This window comes from Theropithecus gelada, chromosome 13 (genome assembly GCF_003255815.1).
Source record: "Theropithecus gelada isolate Dixy chromosome 13, Tgel_1.0, whole genome shotgun sequence".
In the NCBI taxonomy this organism is placed as follows: domain Eukaryota; kingdom Metazoa; phylum Chordata; class Mammalia; order Primates; family Cercopithecidae; genus Theropithecus; species Theropithecus gelada.
In genome coordinates, this window is record NC_037681.1 from 44,496,557 (window position 1) to 44,518,186 (window position 21,630).

The 21,630-nt window shown below is 43.2% G+C and overlaps 1 protein-coding gene across 1 annotated transcript in view; it reads left to right on the top strand.

The window, feature by feature from the left end:
- FAM228B (family with sequence similarity 228 member B) overlaps positions 1–16,276 on the top strand; it is a 47,552-nt gene extending 31,276 nt beyond the window's left edge. Inside the window, 5 exon segments of the mRNA XM_025353799.1 lie at positions 8,214–8,321; positions 10,859–10,973; positions 10,975–11,006; positions 14,268–14,324; positions 15,997–16,276. Of these exon segments, the coding sequence (XP_025209584.1) occupies positions 8,214–8,321; positions 10,859–10,973; positions 10,975–11,006; positions 14,268–14,324; positions 15,997–16,033 (349 nt within the window). The 3' untranslated portion in view covers positions 16,034–16,276.
- Positions 16,277–21,630: the final 5,354 nt, after the last annotated feature.

Below are 21,630 nucleotides of genomic sequence, written 5' to 3' on the forward strand. Positions count from 1 at the left end.
CTCCTCAGTGCCTCTTTGAGTGATGTGAAGTTAAAACAAGCTACTGTGATTGCTCACCTCATTTTTGGTTTTTGTGATGGTGCTTTTCTGTGTGCAGATAGATGGTCAAATTTGTTGTTCCAGTGTGGGGAATAAAGGGTGTGGGCTTCTATTCCACCATCTTGCTCTACCTCCAGCATCTTTTCATATGCTTCTTTGCCATAGACTATTTTCACATGTTTATTTGCCATCTGTGTATCTTCTTTGGTGAGGTTTCTGTTGTTCACATCATGTGATCATTTTTAAATGGGTTGTTTGTTTTCTTATTGTTGAGTGTTAAGAATTCTTCGTATATTTTGAATGTAAGTCCCTTATCAGGTATATATTTTGCAAATAATTTCTCCCAGTTTAAGGCTTATCTTTTCATTCTCTTAACAGTGTCTTTTGCAGAGCACACATTTTAAATTTTAGTAAAGTCCAGCTAATCATCAATTTTTTTCTTTTTTTATCTGAGCATGAGAGCATGAGAGGAAAAAGAGAGGAAGCCACCCTTTCCTCTCATGTTCTACCAAAGGCGAAGTAGGTTTTTTGTCCTGCTTCTTGTGGGAGGTACTTGTCTTTGGAATTCAGTTTACTTCTTTGCCTTGAGATCTGATGGGCTCAATAAAAGTTGTTTTTGTAGATTATCTGGCCTTTTTTGACCTTGGGGTGAGAGCACCATTATTTCTAGAACATCATTATTTCTATTTTAGGATGCTTTCTACATCCTAAATGGAAGCAGAACTAAAATAATTTCATTTGTTATTTTTAAAAAATAGCCACAAATGGCATTGTGAATGTTACATAAGACAGAAATCAACCTTAAGACAGAATTCTGAAAAAAATGGCTGTTACTTTTTTTTCTTTGTCTACTTTGAGCATCATAATCCTAGCTCTAGTAATTAAATAGGTTCCACCCAAACCAGGAGTCTATTTATAATAGGTTTAATTAACTCTGATCATGTATTAAGATGATATTTAGAATATTGATTTTATAGTGAGCAATTAATGAGCATACAGTGAGTTCCAGTCACACTGTTTTCACCCTTACTAAGGTGCTGGTGGTGACTAATGTGGTAAAGAAAATGTCCTTTTTAGATGATTGTCACATTATCTTCTGTGACCTCATACTTCTCTAGCCTTATGGGGGCTGGCATGTTTGGGGGTGACTGGCTTCTTATATGAGCCCTTTTACTGAATCTTAGTCTTTACACACTAAGCAAGTGTGTGCCAGAAGTCATTGAAGACCATGCTCATATATATATATATTGTTTGTTTGTTTGAGATGGGTTTTCGCTTTTGTTGTTCAAGTTGGATTGCAGTGGCCCGATTTTGGCTCACTACAACCTCCGCCTCTCGGGTTCAAGCAATTCTTCTGCCTCAGCCTCCCGAGGAGCTGGGATTACAGGCATCTGCCACCACGCCCGGCTAATTTTTTGTATTTTTGGTAGAGACAGGGTTTCACCATGTTGGCCAGGCTGGTCTCGGACTCCTGACCTCAGGTGATTGGCCCGCCTTGGCCTCCCAGAGTGCTGGGATTACAGGTGTGAGCCACTGCACCTGGCCACCATGCTCATATTTTTATTTCTTATAGAGGAATTTCCTGTATTTCCTATAGAGGAACAGCTTCTCTCCAATATATTTTTCAAATTTTGAAGATAATTGTGGTGCCGCTTTTCGGTCTCTAGTCTGACCACTTGGGGTCCACATCCCATACTGTTATGCAGAAGGTGCTGATGGGGCCAGGAGTCTGAGAGTGGGAAGAGGCTCAAGTGCTTAACCACTAAGACAGTTCTGGAATGTCTTCATGAGACAGAGAAGACTATAGCAAGATGAGTGTGCCTTCTGTGTTCCAGTCACAAATATTCAATTGTCTGTTTTCCACACATAAGTCAAATTCAACCTATCCAAAAGTGCTTGTCACCTTATGCATCTAACTTGCTTTTTTTTTGTGTTCCTGGTTATAGGAAATATCAGGGTTCTTCTTTATCACTCATTATCCCTTTACTTAATCCAGCACTGGGCTCTGTCATATCCATTCCTAAATCTCCTTCTAATTTGCCCCTTCTGGCCAGGCGTGGTGGCTCACACCTATAATCCTAGCACTTTGAGAGGCTGAAGCAGGTGGATCACCTGAGGTCAGGAGTTCGAGATCAACCTGGCCAACATGGTGAAACCCCATCTCTACTAAAAATACAAAAAATCAGCCAGGCATGGTGGCACAAACCAGTGATCCCAGCTACTCTGGAGGCTGAGGCAGGAGAATCGCTTGAAGCCTGGAGGCAGAGGTTGCAGTGAGCCAAGATCGTGCCATTGCACTCCAGCCTGGGCAACAAGAGCAAAACTCCATCTCAATAATAACAACAAAAACAACAATAATAATGATAATAATAATGGCCGGGCGCAGTGGCTCAAACCTGTAATCCCAGCACTTTGGGAGGTCGAGGCGGGTGGATCGTGAGGTCAGGAGATCGAGACCATCCTGGCTAACACGGTGAAACCCCGTCTCTATTAAAAATACAAAAAATTAGCCGGGCGTGGGGGTGGGCGCCTGTAGTCCCAGCTACTTGGGAGGCTGAGGCAGGAGAATGGCGTGAACACGGGAGGCGGAGCTTGCAGTGAGCAGAGATCACGCCACTGCACTCCAGCTTGGGCGACAGAGCGAGACTCTGCCTCAAAAAACAACAACAAAAAATAATAATAATTTGCCCCTTCCTAAACATTCCCGTAAACCAAATTCCCATGATCATATCCAATCTATAACATTTATTATTTACTGAGCTCCTATGTACCAGACACTGTTACACATTCCTTTTTTCCCCCAGCTTTTTGTTTCATTTATCTTTTGTGTTTTTTTGTTTGTTTGTTTGTTTCAATTTCATTTAGTTCTGCTCTGATCTCGTTATTTCTCTTCTGCTGGGTTTAGGTTTGGATGGTTCTTGTTTCTCAGGTTCTGTAAGGTGTGGCCTTAGACTGTCTGTTTGTGCTCTTTCAGACTTTGTGATGTAGGCTTTCCTTTTAGCACGACTTTTGCTGTACCCCAGAGGTTATGATAGGTTGTGTCACTATTATCCTTCAGCTCGAAGACTTTTTAAATTTCCGCCTTGATTTCATTGTTGACCCAATGATTGCTCAGGATCAGGTTATTTAATTTCCATGTATTTGCATGGTTTTGAGGGTTCCTTTTGGAGTTGATTTCCAATTTTATTCCACTGTGGTCAGAGAGAGTACTTGATATAATTTTGATATTCTTAAATTTTCTGACACTTGTTTTGTGGCCTATTATATGGTCTATCTGGGAGGACATTTTAAAGTGCTGATGAATAGAATGAGTTGTACACTTCTTAACGTGCTAATTTTGTTTCATCTTCATAGAAACTTTATTTGGTAGGTACTATTACACAGATGACTTAAGGACCTTGTCAATTTTATAGCAGGATTTTTCAGCTTTGGCTTTATATCAGAATATCATGAAAAATTAAAAAAAAAAATTCCGGCCAGGCATGGTGGCTCACGTCTGTAATCCCAGCACTCTGGGAGGCTGAGGCGGGTGGGTCACCTGAGGTCAGGAGTTCGAGACCAGCCTGGCAAACATGGTGAATACCTGGTCTCTACTAAAAATACAAAAAATAGCCGGGCGTGGTGGTGCATGCCTGTAATCCCAGCTACTCAGGTGTCTGGGGCAGGAGAATTGCTTGAACCTGGGAGGCGGAAGTTGCAGTGAGCCGAGATCACACCACTGCACTCTAGCCTGGGCAACAGAGTGAGACTCTGTCTCAAAAAAACAAAAAAAAAATTTTTCAATATCCAAGCCATGCCCTGGACAAATGAAGTCAGAATCTCTGAGGGTGGGACCTAGACATTAGTCTTTTTTCAAGATCTTCAGATGATTCCAACACATACCAGATTGAAAACCACTTATTTATAGCCATAAGGCAGTAGATTCAGAAACTGAACTAAGGTCTCTGACTCCACAGTCTACATTCTAAAACACAGTGCCATGCTTTCCCTTATGTTGCATGGTGCTACCAGGGTGAAATGTGGCATGTCATGTTACTGCCTGACTTAATCTCTTTAGTGATTCCTGTGTCCTTCAGTTAAAATGTGATCTCTTTGGTATGACATACAAGACTGGGCTGATTTTTCCCTCCCTTCTACTCTGTACTCCAACAATACCAGGTCTTCTACAAGTACCTGAATAAATGCTATTCTTCACACATGCTGGGCTTTCTCTCTGAACCATCTTTTTTTTTGAAAACATTTTTTCCAAGACTCTGTTAAAATGCCATTTTATTTTATTTTTATTTTTATTTTTATTTATTTTTTTTTTTTTGAGACGGAGTCTCGCTCTGTCGCCCAGGCTGGAATGCAGTGGCTGGATCTCAGCTCACTGCAAGCTCCGCCTCCCGGGTTTACGCCATTCTCCTGCCTCAGCCTCCCGAGTAGCTGGGACTACAGGCGCCCGCCACCTTGCCCGGCTAGTTTTTTTTGTATTTTTTAGTAGAGACGGGGTTTCACCCCAGGATGGTCTCGATCTGCTGACCTCGTGATCCGCCCGTCTCGGCCTCCCAAAGTGCTGGGATTACAGGCTTGAGCCACCGCGCCCGGCCTAAAATGCCATTTTAAAACTTCCTCTCTGAAGTTGTTCCAAACCACTTCCTTACACTAGGCTGTACAGATTAGTCTTTCTTTTGTCCCACCATGTACTTTTTCATCGATCACATGGTTTGCACCTGTTTACTTGTCTGTGTAATGAATGAATGGATGACCAGTCACTGATTAAGTCTGTGAATCTAGATTGTAGCCATTTTGCAAAGAACCTTCAATACTAGCTAAAGAGTTGGGAGTTTATCATGTAGGGAATGGGGAGTCAGTGAGGATAGCTGAGGAGGGGGTGAGATGCTGGAGATGGTGCTTTTAGAAACTGTAATCTGACGTGTGAGGTATGTGACAGTTTGGATATAGGATAGGACTAGAGGTTGGAGATCACTGAAGAGTTTTTTCTTCAAAAATAAGAATCCGCATTTTTGGTAATAAGAGCCTCAGTCACGATTGTGACAAGAGGAGTGAAACAGAGATCGATAGGATGACACAAGGGAATTCTAGATTTTGGTGACTACATTTGGAGGGCCAGGGAGAACTAAGAGTCAGAGAGGAGCTCGAAGTTTTGAGAATTGTTGTTGTATGTATTAGTTTCCTGGGCTTGCCGTAACAAAACACTGCAGACTGAGCACTTGCAATGACAGGAATCTATTCTCCACAGTCCTGGAGGCTGGAAGGCTAACATCAAGGTACTGGCAGGGCCACTCTTTTGAAGGCTCCTTGTCTCTTTCCTAGCTACTGATGGTTGTAGCAATCCTTGGTGTTCCTCGGTTTATAAAAATAAGAATCCACATTTTTGGTAATAAGAGCCTCAGTCACGATTGTGGCAAGAGGAGTGAAACAGAAGTGAAACGCTTCAGTTATAGCCTTATTTCTGCAGTGACTGTCTCCGTCTTCACATGGTCTTCTCTCTGTGTCTGTGTCCAAATTTCCCTCTTCTGACAAGGACACCTGTCAGTGGGTTAGGGTCCACCACCCTAATTCAGTATTACCTCATTTTAACCTGATAACATCTGTAAAGACCCTATTTCCAAATAAGGTGAAATTCACAGATGCCAGGGATTAGGATTTGAAGATATTTTTTTGGGTGCATGCAATTCATCGTATAACATTAATTCATTCCATCAAAGAATCATGTATTGAGTTGTAATTGCCTTTAAAGCATTCACAGCCTAATAGAGAAGACAGATATTTAAGCAGATCATTCTATTACAATGTTATATGCACATATTATTATGGACACACAAAGAAGGGTCATTTAACCTAGCCTAATAGAAAGCAGACAAAGGTAGAAACTTGGATAAAAATAGAAAAAGAGGAACAACAGTTTCTTGGGATTTAAATCACTCAATGCTTTGTTTTATAATTTTATTAATTTAATAAATGACCTCTAGTTTGGGTACATCCATGAGGAAACATCCCATCTGAAGTTACCAATAGGGGTTCGGTACAGTTCTGTAGCAGATATAGGTATGGGAGACAGCTACAAAGAGAAAGGAATCCATATGCATCCCGTCCCTCTTTCCTTTTTTTTTTTTTTTTTTTTTGAGACGGAGTTTCGCTCTTTTTGCCCAAGCTGGAGTGCAATGGTACGATCTTGGCTCACTGCAACCTCCACCTCCCGGGTTCAAGCGATTCTCCTGCCTCAGCCTCCCGAGTAGCTGGTATTACAGGCATGCGCCACCATGCCTGGCTAATTTTGTATTTTTAGTAGAGATGGGGTTTCTCCATGTTGGTCAGGCTGGTCTTGAACTCCTGACCTCACATGATCCACCTGCCTCGGCCTCCCACAGTGCTGGGATTACAGGCGTGAGCCACCGCGCCCGGCCCCTCTTTCCATTTTATACCAAATTTCTGGGATCATTTTCCTTTGTTCTAAAGTTTGGCCTTTACAATTCAGTGTTTGTTTACTTTTGAAGATAATTTGCCAAGCACACGATTCTAGGTTGACATTTATTTCGCTTAAAGTTTTAAAGACATAGTTCTCTTGTGTTTTGGCTTCTATTGTTTTTGAGAAGTCTGCTGTCATTCTGATTTTTTTGTCCTTTTTCTGTGGCTGCTGTTAAGATCTTCTCTTTGTCTTTAGGTGTTCTGCATTCTCACTGCTGGTGTCTGCGTATGGGTTTCTTTTTCTTTTTTCTTTTTTTTGAGACAGGGTCTCATTTTGTCACCCAGACTGGAGTGCAGTGGTGCAATCTTGGCTCACTGCAGCCTTGACCTCCGGGGCTCAAGCGATCCCCCGTCCTCAGCTCCCCAAGTAGATGGGACTACAGGCATGCGCCACCACACCTGGCTAATTTTTGTATTTTTAGTAGAGATGAGGTTTCACCATGTTGACCAGGCTGGTCTCGAACTCCTGGATTCAAGGGGTTTATCCATCTCAGCCTCCCAAAGTGCTAGGATCGCAAGCGTGAGCCACTGCACCCAGCTGGATTTCTTTTTATTTAACCTACTGGTATATGTTGTGCTTCCTGGATCTCTGTATTCATGTTTATCATCAGTTCAGGAAAATATACAGCAATTATTTTAAATATTGCTTTTACTTAGTTCTTTGCATTCTGCTTCTGGGCTCAGATTAGATATATATTAGGCCTTCTTATTATCTTAATATCTTTTAATAGGTCCTTTATATTTTTCATTTTCCTAGGCAATTTCTTTGTATATATTTTCCAGCTTGCTAATTCTTTCTTCACTGTGTTGGATATTAAGATTTTAATTTCTTAAATTTCCTTTTTTTCCCCAATATGCTTGTTCATTCCCAATAGGCTCTTATTGCTTTCTTATCTTGGTGATTGCTTCCTTTTCTTCTTGAAGCATTTCACACATTGCTATACTACATTCTATGTCTTCTCTGTGCCAGCAAAATGTATGTTCTGTGCAGGGCCAATATCACCGTTCCAGTCAACCCTTGCGTGGGTGCAAGATTGGAGGACTCTAAGGTACCTGTCTGCCACCCCATGGCAAAGGACTGGGAAGTGGAATGTTTGGATTCTCTCTAGGGAAAAACATTTTACATAATGCTTATAAATGACACAGTTTCTGTGGCTTGTTTTTACTTCGGAGTTTAAGCTCTTAGTGGATAGGGAGTACTTTAAACTTTGCTTACCTGATCCTTGGTTCTCAGTGAGTAGTAAATCAATCTCCATCATAGTTTCAGAAACTCTAAAACAACTAATTTCATCCAAGAATGTATACCAGTTTGGAGTAATGATGTTTTTGTCTCTATATTTAGTAGTCAGTGTATAATAATATTTACTACATAAATGTAAGCTAATATTGTTTTCAGAACATTCTCATACCGCCAGGCGTGGAGGCTCATGCCTATTATCTCAGCACTTTGGGAGGCCGAGGCAGGAAGATCGCGTGAGGCCAGGAGTTTGAGACGAGCCTGGGGAACATGTTGATACCCCATCTCTACAAAAAATAAAAAATCCCTTGGCGTGGTGGTGCATGCCTGTAGTTCCAGCTACTTTGGAGGGTGGCTGAAGTGGGAGGGATCCCTTGAGCCCAGGAGGTTGAGGCTGGACCGTGTCTCAAAAAACAATATTGAAAAAGAACAAAAAAACCTTCTCACACTTGTTATCTTGTTAAAGGTTAAAAGTGAAAGTGAATTTTAACGACTGTAGTTTTGATTTGAAACCCTTGGCAAGAGCTCCTTATCTTTTGGAATCCCAGGAAGAAGAAAAAACAGTTATTTACAAGTAAGTCTGTTCTTCCATAGCTTTGCTTTTCTTTTGCTAAGATGCTAGACTGTGCTGTCATCCCCTGCCATCCTGTCATGTTGCTGAGACAGTGCTGAGGCACACACCAGGCTCCATTGTGGGAGGACACCGGGCATCTCCCACCACTGTGTCTGGTGAGGTGGCAACACTTCCCAGGCTTTTCTGGTCTTAAAGAGCAAGTAGGCTGGGTGCGGTGGCTCATGCCTGTAATCCCAGCAATTTGGAAGGCCGAGGCAGGTGGATCACCTGAGGTTAGGAGTTTGAGACCAGCCTGGCCAACATGGTGAAACCCTGTCTCTACTAAAAATACAAAAATTAGCCAGGCGTGGTGGTGGGCACCTATAATCTTAGCTACTTGGGAGGCTGAGGCAGGAGAATTGTTTGAACCCAGGAGGCAGAAGTTGCAGTGAGCCAAGATTGTGCCACTGCACTCCAGCTTGGGCGACAGAGCAAGACTGTCTCAAAAACAAACAAACAAAAAACAACAACAACAAAAACAAGTCACTAATACAGAAATAACAAACACAGAAATGGAAAAAAAATTAACAACTTGTACTAAAGCTAAAAGGTTAGGAGATTTAAAATTGAATTGGAGTAGTGTAAATGGAGTTTGGGACTGGTTTGGGTGGGTAGTAGCTGTTACAATATCTTACCCAGAGTGATAGATGTTATAATCAGAGAAGTGGTACATACTATCAAATACTATGTATATAATGTGAGGAATCATCTCAGCTAACAGTTGTAGAATTAAGAGATTTCTCTACATAATTATGTAACTTGTAACTATCTGGTTAAAAGTCATGCTGTCCCTCAGATATTGCTGGAGGGAATGTAAAATGGTGCAGCAACTTTGGAAGGCAGCTTGGCAGTTTCTCAAGATGTTAAACATTAAATTATTATGTGACCCAGCAATTCTGCTCCTAGGTTTCTACTCAGGAGTAATGAAACATATATCCACATAGAGGCTAGGATGTGGGTGTTCATAGCAGCATTATTCACAACAGCCAAAAAAGTGGAAACAACCCAAATGTCTATCAGCTGATGAATGGATAAAGAAGATGTGGTATATCCATACAATGGAATAGTGATACATGCTGCAACATAGACAAACTTCAAAACCATTGTACTCAGTGAAGGAAGCCAATAACAAAAGGCTACATATAGTATGTTTTTAAATACAAAATGTTCAGAAAAGGCAAATCTGTAAAGACAGAAGGCAGATAGTAGTTGCTTAGGTCTGGGGATAGGAGTGGAGAGTGACTTAATGAGCATGGAGCCTTGGGGTTGATGAAAATGTTCTAAAATAAGATTGTAGTGGTGTTGCAAAACTCTGTAACTATACTAAAAACCATTGACTTGTACACTTAAAATGGGTGAATTTAATGTCATATAAATTATACCTTATTAAAATTGTTGATAACAATAAAAAAAAAACTAGCAAGGTGGAAGAAAAGTGAGCTTATGTGACTTTCTAGGAGATGAGCTTACAATTCTCTGTTCCTAAAAAGTGCCCAAAGTAAGCTGCAGTGGTTTCTTTTCCTGAACAGGCTCAGAATTTGTTGAATAAATACAGTGTGGCAGAAGCTGGAGGGCTTTTAGAGATGCTGGTATGACCAGCAGAGAGAACGACTGATTGTCTCCCGAGGACCTTAGTGATATAAAGTAGAAACAGATGACAGCTGGGGAGGGCGCTGGCCAACATGGGCTTACTGTCCTTGAGGTGTGGTTTAACCATTTGCTGGGTTGCCTTTTGAATAGGAGCCACAATTGAGGGGAAAAAGGAAGTGTCCAAACTAAGCCCTATTTGCTTGGTAGCTGAAGGCCTTAAAAGATACAATGATTGATTGAAAAGATAGAATTGAGAATCACTCTTGCATATTAGGGTCCAAAAGAGTAAGTTCCTCTGCAATCCCTAATTGCCAGAGTCTCAAATAGACCTGTTTGGGTAAGACTTTAGGATAAATGGCATCTTAATTCTATTTAATTTTGATAAATGATATAAAAGGAGAGATTTTGTTCTCAAATACATCTTCTAGCAGAGCAAGACCCACACGTGAAGGAGGATATTGCGTTGCTGGAGTAGTGGGGTCCTATATTTTAGACTAGAGGCTTAAGTCTAGGCTCACTCTAGAAGGCGGAGGAAGACTGGATTCTCTTCCATGAAAAGGGAAGCATCCCAGTTCCGGCAGCAGGGGTGGAGAAGGCACATTTGTCTTTGGCAGAGTTAGACCCTCTCAGGGAGGGCAAACTGGACAGCTCTGTGAGGGATCCTTCCCGCCAAAGGACCCAAAGCTGTCTGATGAAGCAGCACAGAGATTACAGATGAAACGGTGACTAGAGCAAGGCAATACTATTTATTTGGATTTATTTTCACACAAAAAAACATGTAAATACATTTATTTTCACAAAAATACATAAATTCACATAGAACTCATCACCTTCAAATTTAAATAAAAATATTAAGTGCTACAGTTGAGAGTTAAGAGAATCCCTTCCTTTCTGGTTCCTTCGTGCAGAAACAAAGGGTCATCCTTTCTAGAAAGAGAACCGCTGTGTTATCGAGACGGAAAGAATCCAAGTGCCAAAGAGGCCAACTCTGAAGGGTATTTTTCTTCCTTGAGCCTCAGCCAGGAAGGAGGCAGAACGGGAGGAAGACCAGAATGGGTAAGAACTGGAGCTGTCCCATTTCATCATACATAAGGCGGCAACCGCTGATACCAAAATCTGAGCACCTGGGAACTTTCTTTGTATGGCAGGCTTCCAGGAAGAGAGGAGGCAGTGGGGAATAGGTTAGAAGCAGCTGAGGGGCAGGTGTCCTTTATTCAGAGGGAATGGAGAGAGCCACCTGCTCCCTGGTGGAGCCACACGATGAGGGTGCCCCTGGTGGGTGGGCCACGCTGTCCAGGATTTCCCTAGCCCCTCTCTCGTTCTGCCATCTCTACCCTGTCTCTACCGTCTACCACTTAGCATAGCCAAGCCAGGGCCCTCATTTTGTTAACCTTAAGGCAGTCAAGATAGGTAGAAAATTTTCAAAAGGACCAATACTAAATTAAAGTAGTAAAATTTGGGAAGTGAAAGCCCCCATATTGAGAGATTGCCGGCAGCAGAGAGGAGCACCCGTGCTTTCTCACTCGGCACCTCGTGACTCCTGGATTGCATTAGGGCCGAGCGAGGGCTTGTTCTCTGTGGACCCTGGAGTAGGCCCTGTGACTAGTGAAAAGGATCCCGGGAGAAAACTCATGAATAAGGGAGAAAGTGAGACTTCAGACTGAAATTACTAGAAATGCTTGGAAGTAAAGGAGGAAAATGAAACTGAGGAACCAGACCAGTTAATTAAAACCTGGAGTAACCAGGAGATCCAGAGTTTCCTAAAAGAATGGGAATTTCTTGCATTTGAAGAGTTGAGAAGAAGAATCATGAATTATTGAGAGGAATTGCCTAGTGTCTCAAGCAGGGGGGCATAAAGAAGAGCTGGCGCCGATATCTCCAGTTGACAAGCCTGCAGGGCTCATACTGGACTCCTCATGAGGCCAACTCAAGGCCAGGGAGCAAACCTGGCCCTGTCGTTACAGAGAGGCCCTACACAGGATTCTGGGATACAGATAAAAGGACAATGCCTTTTCAGGTCCTCTGTGCAGATGTGATCGTCCCTCCAACTCCTAGTGCTAGCCCCTGTCTGCTCTGAGGCTCTGCTATTAGTCCCCTATGTGATCTCCAAGAAGGATCTTCAGGTCCCAGATGGGGGCCCTCCACGGTCAGCTCCATGCCTGTCGTCTGCTGTTGTCCCTGCAGCCCCCAGCCCCTAGCAGCAGCTGTCAACCTCTTCTGACCCTGATCTCAATTTTGAACTTAAAGACATTTAGAACCTGGATTCTTGATTCTGTGTGAATGACCATGGAAGAGCACAATTTTATACCCTGGTGCATGACTCCTTCCTCTCCCAGAATGTGCAATAAATGAAGAAAAAAGCCCCAACATTTAAAATGTAAAGTTTATGGAAATACTAGGTGTTGGGCCATGTGCGGTGGCTCACGCCTGCAATCCCAGCACTTTGGGAGGCCGAGGTGGGCAGATCACCTGAGGTTGGGAGTTTGAGACCAGCCTGACCAATATCAAGAAACCCTGTCTCTACTAAAAATACAAAGTTAGCCGGGCGTGGTGGAGGGCGCCTGTAATCCCAGCTACTCAGGAGGCTGAGGTAGGAGAATCGGTTGAACCCAGGAGGTGGAGATTGCGGTGAGCTGAGATCATGCCATTGCACTCCAGCTCAGGCAACAAGAGCAAAACTCCCATCTCAAAAAAAAAAATCTCTCTATATATAGATATATATTTAACATATATATTTACATATGTATAGATATACATACCTATATTTACACATCTATCTATCTATCTGTCTATTTATAGGTGTTTACAGAGCATAGATTTCTCATCCTAAGGTGTTTACACAGCATAGATTAACTATCCTAATGATAGTTAAACTTAGTGGCCATTTGACTGAGCTAGCTCAACCTACCATTTCTGGGTCTAGGTGGAGCTTCTCCCTCCAGTTCTCCTGTCCAGAGTCAGCTTCTTAGGAGTGTATGCGAGAAGTCATGGCCTTCCTCCCCACGTGAATGGCCTGTCTTCTGAGTATCCTTCAATCTTGCCATCTTCCTTTCTGACTGTCTCTCTATTTCCCCACTCCTATCCCTAAAGGACAGGGGCGCTACTCTTTTACTCATTCATGAAAATTTACTAACCTTTTCTTTTGTGTGTTTAAGCTCCTTTTACTGCCATGTTTTGGTATCCTCTCATGTGCTTGCTTGCTTCCTCAAAATTTTAACAAGCGCCAACCCTGAGCCAGGCAGTGTTTGAGGGGCTGGAGACACAGTGGGAAACAAAACAGAGACGGCTCCTATTTCCTGGAGCTTACATTTTGGTGGGGAAATAGACAATAGTCAACCAAGTAAACACATAACATCATGTGAGTTAGTAATAAGGAAAACAAAGCAGGTAGAGGGGTGGGGTGGGAGGGTGGGGGATGAACGAAGAGGACTGTTTTAGGTGGAGAAGTCTGAGGAGGCTTCTCCTCTGAGATGACGTTTGTGCAGCAGCCTGAGGAACCCAGGGAGTGAGGCGTGGAGAGATCTGGGGGAAGAGTGTTGCGCAGATGGATGGGCCCAGGCAAAAGCCTGAGATGGGAGTGAAGCTTGTGTGTTCAGGAAACAGCAAGAAAAAGTGGGGAGGCTGAAGACAGTGGGTGCTGAGAGAGGGCGGGAGGTGAGGCTGGAGCAGAGGCAGGAGCCAGGCAGATGGGGGTTACAGGCCGGGACAGGGAGTTAGAATAAAATTCAAAGTGTGAGGGGAAGCGGTGCGGAGGTTTGGAGCAGGGGAAATAATATCTAGTCAGCATTTTACAAAGAAGAGCATGGCTGCTGCATGAACAACTGTGGATGCTGGAGCCGAGGCAGGGCCGTCAGGCAGTGAGGGCTCCAGGCCACGTGAGAGCAAGGACTCTAGGCTCCAGTGTGGGTGGAGAGGAGCTGGCAGAGCTTGTTTGTCGGTGTGGAAGTGGGTGAAAGCGAGAAATCAGTGCAGAGGGGCCTGGGTGGATTGTCGTCGTAGTCACTGACCCCTTAGGGAGGTCTAGGGGGAAAGCAGGTTTGCAGGGAGAGAAGTACAGAAGTGAGGAATAATCGTGTTTGGGGCTGATTCCATTGCAATCATTACAATACCGAAGGAGGATTTGTAGGGTGTGATTTTAGAGCAACTGAGCTCTTCCCCTCACTGTCCATTTAAACCTGTTCTGTTGGGGTTGGTTCTTCCCCTGCCCTGGGCATTCTTAGACAGTAAAAAGCCTCTGGTTATGAAGACAGTCTGTTCAGTAACTAACATGGCCAGTCTCGTATAACATAATGACCAACGCTTCAATCTTCATTTAAGGTCTCCCTCCCCCCGTTTGGGGCTGCTGAAGCCGGAGCTGCAAGAAAGAAGAGGGAGGTAGATGTCTTCTCTCTTTCCCTTCTTACTGTCCTATTCCTTACCCCTCTTTCTTGCCACTGTGATTTCTGATATCTGCAGAGTCCACAGTGGGAGGGAGGAAAGAGAAGTAATGAATGGGTGGGCAGGAAAGTTCTTACCTATTAATTTTATGACGATCTATTTTAGTGTAAGGCATTCTCTGGGCTTGGCAGGGGTTTGAAGCTATGGTTTTTCTCATGGGGCACTTCCAAGTAATCTTCAGAGAAAATTCCTCTTGCTCGGAATTTCTTGCTGGATTTCTTTTCTAGCTGTTTGCTTAGGACTGTCTCTGGCTCTGAGTATCTGATGGAACTGCCACTACTTCATTCTTCACTTAGGAACATAGCCTCTATCACCTAAAGAGATGCCGAGAATAAAATTAGATCCATTTCAGTATCTTTGTAGATGCCCATCCTACACCCAGGAGGAGATATACAGTAGGCAGGTGGAGGTACAGGTCTGGAGTTCAGGGGAGACTGGGGGTGGAGATAGGTTTTTGAGAGTCATCTTCATATAGATGCTACGTGAAATCATGCAGTCACCTAGGGGTGAGTGTCAAAGAGAAGAGGGCCGAGGGCTAGTCCTGCGGAATACCAAGATTTAGAGGTTGGGGCAAGGAGGCAGAGCTGGTGAAGGAACATGCGTGGAGTGAGAGGCTGGTATGAAAGGAAGCAAAGCAGAAGTGTGTGCTACTGCAGAGGCCAGTAGAGAAAGAGTTTCAGAAAAGAGGGCACGCTCAGCCACGTGGCAATGCTGCTGAGAGGGAGGTAAAATGAGGACTGGGAGATATAGGCGTAACTGCTGATTTTCATCAGAGAGGTTAAGTGGAGCAGCTGAAATGAAAGCTGATTAGAGTGGGTTCAGGAGAGAATTGGGGTGAGGATGTGGAGACAGAATAAGCAATGCTTTTGTGGGGTTTTGTTATAAAGTGGCTGGAGAAGGTAAGGCAAGGGAATGTTTTCATCAGCGATATTGATATGATAACATGTATGTTTCCTGATGGGAATGCTCCCATAGAGAGGGAGATTTGATGATGCTGGAGAGACAGGCAGCAGAATAGAAGGGCAGAGTCCGTCCACAGGTGAGGAGGTAGCACCCTGGACTCAGGTGGACAGGACACTCTATCCATTGTATGAAGACGGAAGGCCGAGTACATGGATGTAGGTCAAACTAGCTCAGTGGATTTTGCAAAAGAGTATTGTTTCCTTCTATTTACTCATTTTTTCAGTGAAGTGAGATCATCAGCTGATAGGCATAGAATAGAGATTTTTTAGAGGTTTGAAGAGAAAAGGAAAGAAAGGAACCTAGTATTTTCTGAATCACAATAATCCAAGTGGAAATTAGTACTCCAAACATGTTGACATCTGAAAGTTGAGACCACCGGAGTTCCCTCAAATCACGTCACACATCAGTGATCTGCCCATCTATGTGACCACATCCCTGAATCTCAGTGCTTCTGACTCCATACAGTGTGAGGAAAGGCTGAGGCAGGAGGCCCAGGTGGAGACCCTGCCTAAGAGATGAGTCACTGGGCTCTAGCAGGACAGGCTTCTGGGGGATCAGCCCAGCTTAGCTGGGGAACACTTTCTGCTCTTGCAAGCCCCTCATCCCCATACCACACTCAACTCTTCCGTTTTGTCACCTTCAAAAGGTTTCAGCAACCAAGGAGCACACACTCTGATCCTTGATTGGTGAAAGGATACGCAAAATCAGGCTGCTTCAGAGGAAGTCATCTGCTCGCAGGAATCAGGGTGAAGGCCAAGGAAGGCACTCAAGAATTGTCCTGTCTCTAGAAAAAAGCATCTGCCACAAACTTCCTTTAATTTTTGAGTTCAGTGTCTGTGATAATTAAGAAATGGCAATACCATGTATTTTCCCCCGAAGTTAAGAAATATTGCTGAATGAACCAATAAAAAGAATTACAGCTCCCTTACTAAGTGTCCATCTTTGTTTATTTGGTTTGTTCCTAAATTAAGGTATGCTCCCTTTGGTCACGCACCCTTCATGGCCACAGCCACATATCCTCCTGAGGTTTTTTCAACATTAGAAAATTTTAAAATTCATTTGGGGTTGGTGAGGTGAGGTGACTCACACCCATAATCCCAGCACTTTGGGGAGGCTGAGGCATGTTGCCCAGGCTGATCTTGAATTCCTGGGCTCAAGTGATCCACTCGCCTCGGCCTCCATCCGAACACCTGACTTGAGGTCAGGAGTTCAAGACCAACCTGGCCAACATGGCAAAACCCTGTCTCCACTAAAAATACGAAAATTTGCCAGGTGTGATGGCACACACCTGTAATCCCAGCTACTTGGGAGGCTGAGGCATGAGAATTGCTTGAACCCTGGAGGTGGAGGCTGTCGTGAGCCGAGATTGCGCCACTGCACTCCAGCTTGGGTGACAGGGCAAGACTCCATCTCAAAAAAAAAAAAAAAATTAATGTAGGGTATAATTACTTGCTTGCTGATTCTAAACATCGCCTTCTGGCTTTTGTTGAATTTGAATCTTTGTCACAGGAAGACATAGTAGGACACAGAGCATAGGAGTGGAATTCTGTTTTCCGTAGGCAAAGGGACACCATAGTAACCTTTTTAAAAGACTTGGGGGAGTCTGATTTCTTCAGTTCTGTCTGTTCCCCACATACATATAATTCCAAGATCCCCTTCTTTCCTAGTCAATGCCCTAGATTTTGTATAAAAGACTGGCAGCAATGTTAATCCAACTGGAGTTGCAATTCAGCAACCTACAGGATCAATTTATGAACTTGAGGGTCACAGATGGAATAAGATGTATTAAAAATGGTGGCCCTATATTTTAATGCCTTTCACATTCTGGCATCTGAGTTTCATATTGTCTTGCTTTAAATTATCAATTTTTCTCTCATTCCATATTCCTCATCCTCTTTATTCTACCATGACAGTTATCTAGTCTCCCAATGTCTCACCCCCAAACAACATATGGTTCTAAGTGAAACTAGATTTTCTTTCTTTCTTTCTTTCTTTTTGAAACAGGGTCTCGTTCTGTTGCCCAGGCTGGAGTGCAGTGGCATGATCATGGCTCACTGCAGCCTGGACCTCCCAGGCTCAAGCAATTCTCAGCCTTTCAGCCTCCCGAGTAGCTGGGACTACAGGTGCAGACCATCATGCTTGGCTTATTTTTTGTAGAGAAGAGGTTTCACCATGTTGCCCAGGCTGATCTTGAACTCCTAGGCTCAGGCGATCTACCCGCCTCAGCCTCCCAAAGTGCTGGGATTACAAGCGTGAGCCACTACACCTGGCTGAAAACTAGATTTTTAAAAACTTTATACTATCAACAATTTCAGAGAAGTATAGAAAAAATAGTGATAATTGTATAATGAATCCTTATGTATCTGACATCCAGCTTCAATACTGATTACCTCATGGCCAGTCTTGCTTTGTGTATATGCATACCTACTTCTCAACTCTAACTGGATGACTTTGAAGCAAATCCCAGATATAGTATCACAAATATAGTTGCTCATTCCACATGGTGAAGAGAAGACGCTTTTCCTTTCCCTGCACTTTGACATGAATACCAATTCCAAATACCTCACATTTCCTCTGAAGCCTTGTACTATTTCTGTATTATTTGAGATCATTTGTGTTGTAAGTAACAAGCTAACCAGAGCTAACATAAGCACAAATGGAATCCATTGGTCCCTGGTGGTCTAGTGGCTGGGATTAAAAAGAAAAAGAAAAAAAAAAAAAAAGAATTCGTTGGAAGAGTGCCAAAGCATCTTACAGAACCGAGAAAAAACTGAATTCCACAGGAAGGGCAGGAACCTTGATAGCACTGGCCCCTGAGCAGCAGTCATCTCAGACCCTTCTAGGCTGTTGTCATGAACGTGACTCACACACCTTTCCAAGTCTCTGTTTTGGTTAGAAGTCTGTAATCCTAGAAGCAAGCCAGGAGAATCTGATCCTAGACTTGGGTCAGGTGTGCACTCCTTGACCAATTAGTCACAGAGAAGAACAGGAAGGTGCTCCATCGAGCCAGGTGAAGTGGCTTACGCCTGTAATCCCAGCACTTCGGGAGGCCGAGGCGGGTGGATCACCTGAGGTTAGAAGTTCAAGACCAGCCTGACCAAAATGGCGAAACCCCATCTCTACTAAAAGTACAAAAATTAGCTGGGCATGGTAGGGGGGCACCTGTAATCCCAGCTACTCAGAAAAGCTGAGGCGGGAGAATCGCTTGAACCCAGGAGGGGGAGGTTGCAGTGAGCCAAGACTGCACCACTGCACTCCAGCCTGGGCAGTAGAGCAAGAGACTCCGTCTCAAAAGCAAACAAACAAAACTCTACCTCTGTGAGTGGAATCAGGGATTTGCCAGAGAGATGGGACCACGCAGGCATTTCTAATCCACCATGTGGAGCAAGGAGGCCAGGAATCACTGAAGAAAGCTGAGCCCGAAAAGGCAGACAGGAATCTTACACGTCATGCTAAAGGGTTTGGAATTTATGGGGAGACCCTGAAGGATTTTATAATACTCTATAGTTTTTGGCATTCTTTCCCTTTTATATTACCTCATCAGTCAAAACAGACTTCTAGAAATCACACCAGCATTAAAGGGATATTGTTACTTCACCTTGACTTTATATAGAAGGAGAAAAGTTTCGGTAAATCAATTCTGTTCCATGAATCAGTCATTAATGCCTTCTCCATAGCCATTCCTCTGTTCAAGTGAGTAAGTTTAGAAATTCTCTTAAGTTTTCTTTATAAAAGGCAGCCTAAATCTATTTCACACTTTTAAAATAAAAATCTAGGTGCAAGTTTGTTCTTATGGTTAAGATTAACATGTACACCTCACAAACATTGGGACTTTTGTTTTCTGAGACAAGGTCTTGTTCTGTCTCCCAGCTGGAGTGGAGTAATACAAGCACGGCTCACCTCATCCTCAACCCAGACTCAAATAATCCTCCCTCCTCAGCTTTCTGAGTAGCTGGCACTACAGGTGCCCGCCACCATGCCCAACTAATTTTTAAACATTCTGTAGAGACAAGGTCCCATTGTGTTGCCCAGGCTGGTCTTGAACACCTGGTCTCAAGCAATCCTCCTACCTTGGCCTCCCAAAGGGCTGGGATTACATGCATGAGCCACCATGATTGGCCTAGACTTTTTGATTTAAAGAGACTCTTTGGATAGAAATGCTTTTCTCTGGTACAGTTATAAATGACTAAAAACACTAGCCATGCCAAAATGGCAACCAGAAGCCAACTGCAAAGCTTCAAAAGGTTTGATGCTCTCCTGGTAGACAAGTCTTCAGTCTCTTAAATGTTTTTTTAATATGTTGGCATTGAAATTTCATTTTGTGTAGATGTCGGGATTATGTTTCATTCATTCATTTATTCATCATTCACTTAGTAAGTATCTAAGTGCCTGTTTTTCTCAGGTGCCCTGCCCGGTTCTGGGGATATAAGGATGAGCCAACATAGGCCCTCTGTCTTAAAGTTAGTAGGAGAAACAGTGACAAAAGATTTTAATACTATGAGATTAACTAACTTAGTTGTGGTATGTAGAAAGAGACTCAGAGCCTGCAGCAAGAGCCTAGGTGAAGACTCAGTGAAGCACTACCTATTGAAAGGAGAATCTTTCAAATCCTTAACAGTTATTTCCACCATGTAAAAAAGGTGACATTGCCAGGGAACATCAAGTAAAGAGACAAATGCTCAGGTAAGCTTTTAAATCATATGAGATTGAAATAATTTGATTCAGTAAATCAGGGAAACTTTTATTTTCAAATGAAGTAAGGAAGAAGCTAGGTAGAAATTAAAAATCCTATTTTGAATCACCTTTTGCTTATACTTAATGTAGTTTAAGCCATCAGTGTATTATACTTTTCTGCGTATGTCTACTCAACAGGAATTTTCTGTTTGCCTGCTATTTGGGTCAGTCATAGATGGTCCCATGTTATGAGAAAGATGTAAAGATGAGATAGATTCAGCTCCTTTTCTCAACAAGATTATACCATATAAGGAACTAATTTGCTGAATGGTCCCTCAGTTAGCCTGACTAGAATCTCTAAATCATGGTCTACACAGCAGTAAACGAGGAATTTTGGCCCCTCAAGTATCAATGAATGCTAACTGGGGCACCTGGATTCCTATCTCCACCTGGCGGTAATGAGGTGGTAACCTCATTAACCCTATTCGATTGGTGTTGGAGAAAGCCAACTAAAACAAAGTTTAAAATCCAGAGTCTCATAATATAAACTGAAAATGTTCAGACTTCAATAAAAAATAGTCATACCAAGAACCAGAAAGATATTTAATTGAATGGAAAAGACAATCAATAGAGACCAACACTGAGATGACAACGATGTTAGAATAAGCCCAAAAAGACTTTTAAGGTTGCTATGAGAAAAATGCTTCAATGAGCAAATATGAATACACTTGAAGCAAATGAAAAAATAAAAATCCTGAGCAAACAGGAGATATAAAGAACCAAATGAAAATTGTAGACCTGAAAATTACAATAGCCAAAATAAAAAGCTCAGCAGGTAAGCTCAACAGTAGAATGGAGAAGATGGAGGAAAGAATCAGTGAGCTGGAAGATAGAACAATAAAAATTACCAAATCTGAAAAAATGAGAAAATAGACTGGGGGTGGAGGAAAGAACAGAGGCTTAAGGGCTGTCGGGGCTATAATAATATTCATATCATCAGAATCCCAGGACGAGAGACACAGGCAGGACTAAAAAAAATACTTGAAGAAACATTGGCTGAAAACAGTAATCCTTGTTAATATCCTGTATCTTGATGTAGCTATGTCAAATCTTGGTTGTGATAATGTACCATACCTTAAACTATTAACAATAATTCCTAGATATCATTAAATATGTAGTCAGAGTTTTGGTATTTTCCTGATTGGCCCAAGTGTTTTGAAGTCGGTTTCTTCACATCAGAATCCAAACCAGGCCCACCTGTGGCACCTTCACCCTTCAGTGAGAAGCCGGACGCGTCACTTAAGACCATTCCTCTTACGCTGTCGCCCTCAATCTTACAGGTAAATGGCAAATTCTCTTTCGTATTAATGTACAGGCCTCGATAAAAGTCCAGAAGGGCGGCGGGGGCCTCGGCGGTCGAAGGCCCGCGTGCCCGCCGGGGCCGCGAGGGAAGGGCGCCCCCGAGACAGCCGTGGAGGGAGGGCGAGGGCCAGGCGCTGGGCTGCATCACTGCGTTTCCGTTTGCTGTGAAATCAAATGGCGCCCTTCCCTTTCCCGGGACGTCGGCGTCCCCTTCCAGCTGGCGTCGGGGCAGCGCTCCGGGGCT